The 2094-nt window shown below is 51.8% G+C and overlaps 1 protein-coding gene across 1 annotated transcript in view; it reads right to left on the bottom strand.

Annotated features, from left to right (window-relative positions):
* Positions 1–1100: 1100 nt before the first annotated feature.
* GSC2 (goosecoid homeobox 2) overlaps positions 1101–2094 on the bottom strand; it is a 1988-nt gene continuing 994 nt past the window's right edge. The window contains exons 2-3 of the mRNA XM_009073753.1: positions 1737–1984; positions 1101–1205 (exon numbers count right to left, since the gene is read on the bottom strand). Coding sequence (XP_009072001.1) covers positions 1101–1205; positions 1737–1984 — 353 coding nt within the window. The remainder of the gene's footprint in view (positions 1206–1736; positions 1985–2094) is intronic.

Below are 2094 nucleotides of genomic sequence, written 5' to 3'. Positions count from 1 at the left end.
CAGCTCCCTGAAAGGAGGTTGTAGTCAGGTGGGGGTTGGTCTCTTCTCACAGACAACTAGCAGTAGGACAAGAGGGCACAGACTCAAGCTCTGCCAGGGGAGGATTAAGGATAGATATTATGAAGAAATTTTTTATAGAGAGTGTAATCAGGTATTGGAATGGGCTGCCTGGGGAGGTGGTGGATTCACTGTCCCTGGAGGTTTTTAGGATGAGACTGGATGTGGCACTTAGTGCCATGGTCTAGTAACCACGGTAGGGTTGGACTCAATGATCTTGGAGGTCTTTTCCAACCTGGCTCATTCTACGATTCTATGACCTCCCCAGGGAGCAGGACCCCCGCCTGGCTGCTCAGGGCTGTAGGAGCCCTCCCCGTGGCAGTGAAGTCCTGGTGAAGTCCCGGTGGCAGCAGACCCTGCTGACAGGCATGGCCACAGCCCCACCGCTGGCTCTGCATGGACAGAGGTGACAGGACAGTTTTAGTGATTTTGGTGCTTTACAGTGTGTGGATTCAATTTGGCCCTGCCAGGAGCATAGACACAGCTTGCTCTGACAGGCACCTGGCTGGCCATGGAGGTGAGCCGAACACTGGCTGTACCAATCCCTCTCACCACAACAGCTGGATCACTTCTCCCACAGGTGTAGGGAGAAGCCCATGTTCCTTTATTACAGAATGAATTGCCTGTTCAGCAAGCTCAACACCAAAAGAACTCTAGATGACACTGAGGTGCTGCAAATAGGAAACATTCATTTGCAGAATATTTTGCAAATCTACAGGAGTAAAACAAGCACAAACACTACATGCACAGAGCAAAGACAAGAAGGGGAGTCTCCCCTTCTTTTGAAGCACACACAATTAACACTGGTACAGCTCTGTCCCCTGCACATCATTCCTGTTATCAGTCATGGGAACTAGGTTTGGAAGAGAAACTGGGATGTGAAAGTACCATGTCTGCTTTCCTGTCCTCCTCCTCTGTGAACCACAGAGATTCCCTCTTTTCATCAACCTCCCTGGGAAAGGGGGGACACCCCACTGCAGGGCCTGTCAGCTAGAGGCAATGGATGCTCCTGGCATTCCTCTGCTGCGTTGCAGCCTGTGACACTAAGAGCTTTCCTTGGAGGGCTGCTTGGTGCCCTGTAGGATCAGTGCTGAGGCAGTTGCCCTCTTCTGATGCCGCCACTTCGCCCGCCGGTTTTTGAACCACACCTAGAAAGTGCAAAACAAGAAAAGGACTTTTGCAGCTCACGTGTTACAGGGAGGGGGGAAGGCAGTTACACTGTACCATGTGAGCTGTAGGATACTGTAATACATTTCCTAATATCAAAGTCTGATACAGAATTTAATCAGTCCCTCCCCTACAACCCTGCTATATGTAAGGGGCTAGAGGCAGCTGGGACCCGCCATGGCAAATTCAGAATCACACAGATCATGTAGGTAAGGAATATACACTTGGATGCAGGGGATGGGCAGAGCTGGGCATGTCTGTGTGTTTGTACAGGTGATTTTGGGAGAGAGAGATTGTGTGAGTCTATGGGACTGGATACCAGAACAAATCAGCCCAGCAGAACTGGTTTGTATTCTTCCACTGCTCACCAGATCTAAACTCTGTTTTGTCAGGGACACAAGGATGGTTATTAACATGAAGCCCTGGGTCTGCAGTTCCCAAAAAAGACAGCACAGTGCCCCAGTCTGTGTTCTTGGGGGACTGCAGCACCTCCCTGAGTGGCAGAATCTCACCTCTACCCTCTCCTCCTTCAAGTGAATGCGGCTTGCCAGGTGCTCACGGGTGACAACGTCCGGGTACTGGTTCTGATGGAAAAGCGTCTCCAGGGCCTGCAGCTGCTCCTCGCTGAATATGGTGCGATGGCGGCGCGTCCGGCGCTGGATCTGCTGGAAAGTCTGCAGCTCACTTGAGTTCTCCTGGGGACTCTTACAGACCCTGACCGATGAGTGGAAGAGCTGCATGGGCCAGGGGAACCAGCTGTCTGCAAGGGGAGAGGGACAGCAGTGTTAGGAGTGGGGGCTCAAGCACCTGTGTTGCTCTAGGCAGCTCAGGCATATGTTGTATCCATGCATGTTGTTTGGAAGGAGGCAG

The sequence above is a fragment of the Acanthisitta chloris genome, unplaced genomic scaffold (assembly GCF_000695815.1).
Source record: "Acanthisitta chloris isolate BGI_N310 unplaced genomic scaffold, ASM69581v1 scaffold44984, whole genome shotgun sequence".
In the NCBI taxonomy this organism is placed as follows: domain Eukaryota; kingdom Metazoa; phylum Chordata; class Aves; order Passeriformes; family Acanthisittidae; genus Acanthisitta; species Acanthisitta chloris.
This window is presented reverse-complemented; position numbering and strand designations above follow the sequence as displayed.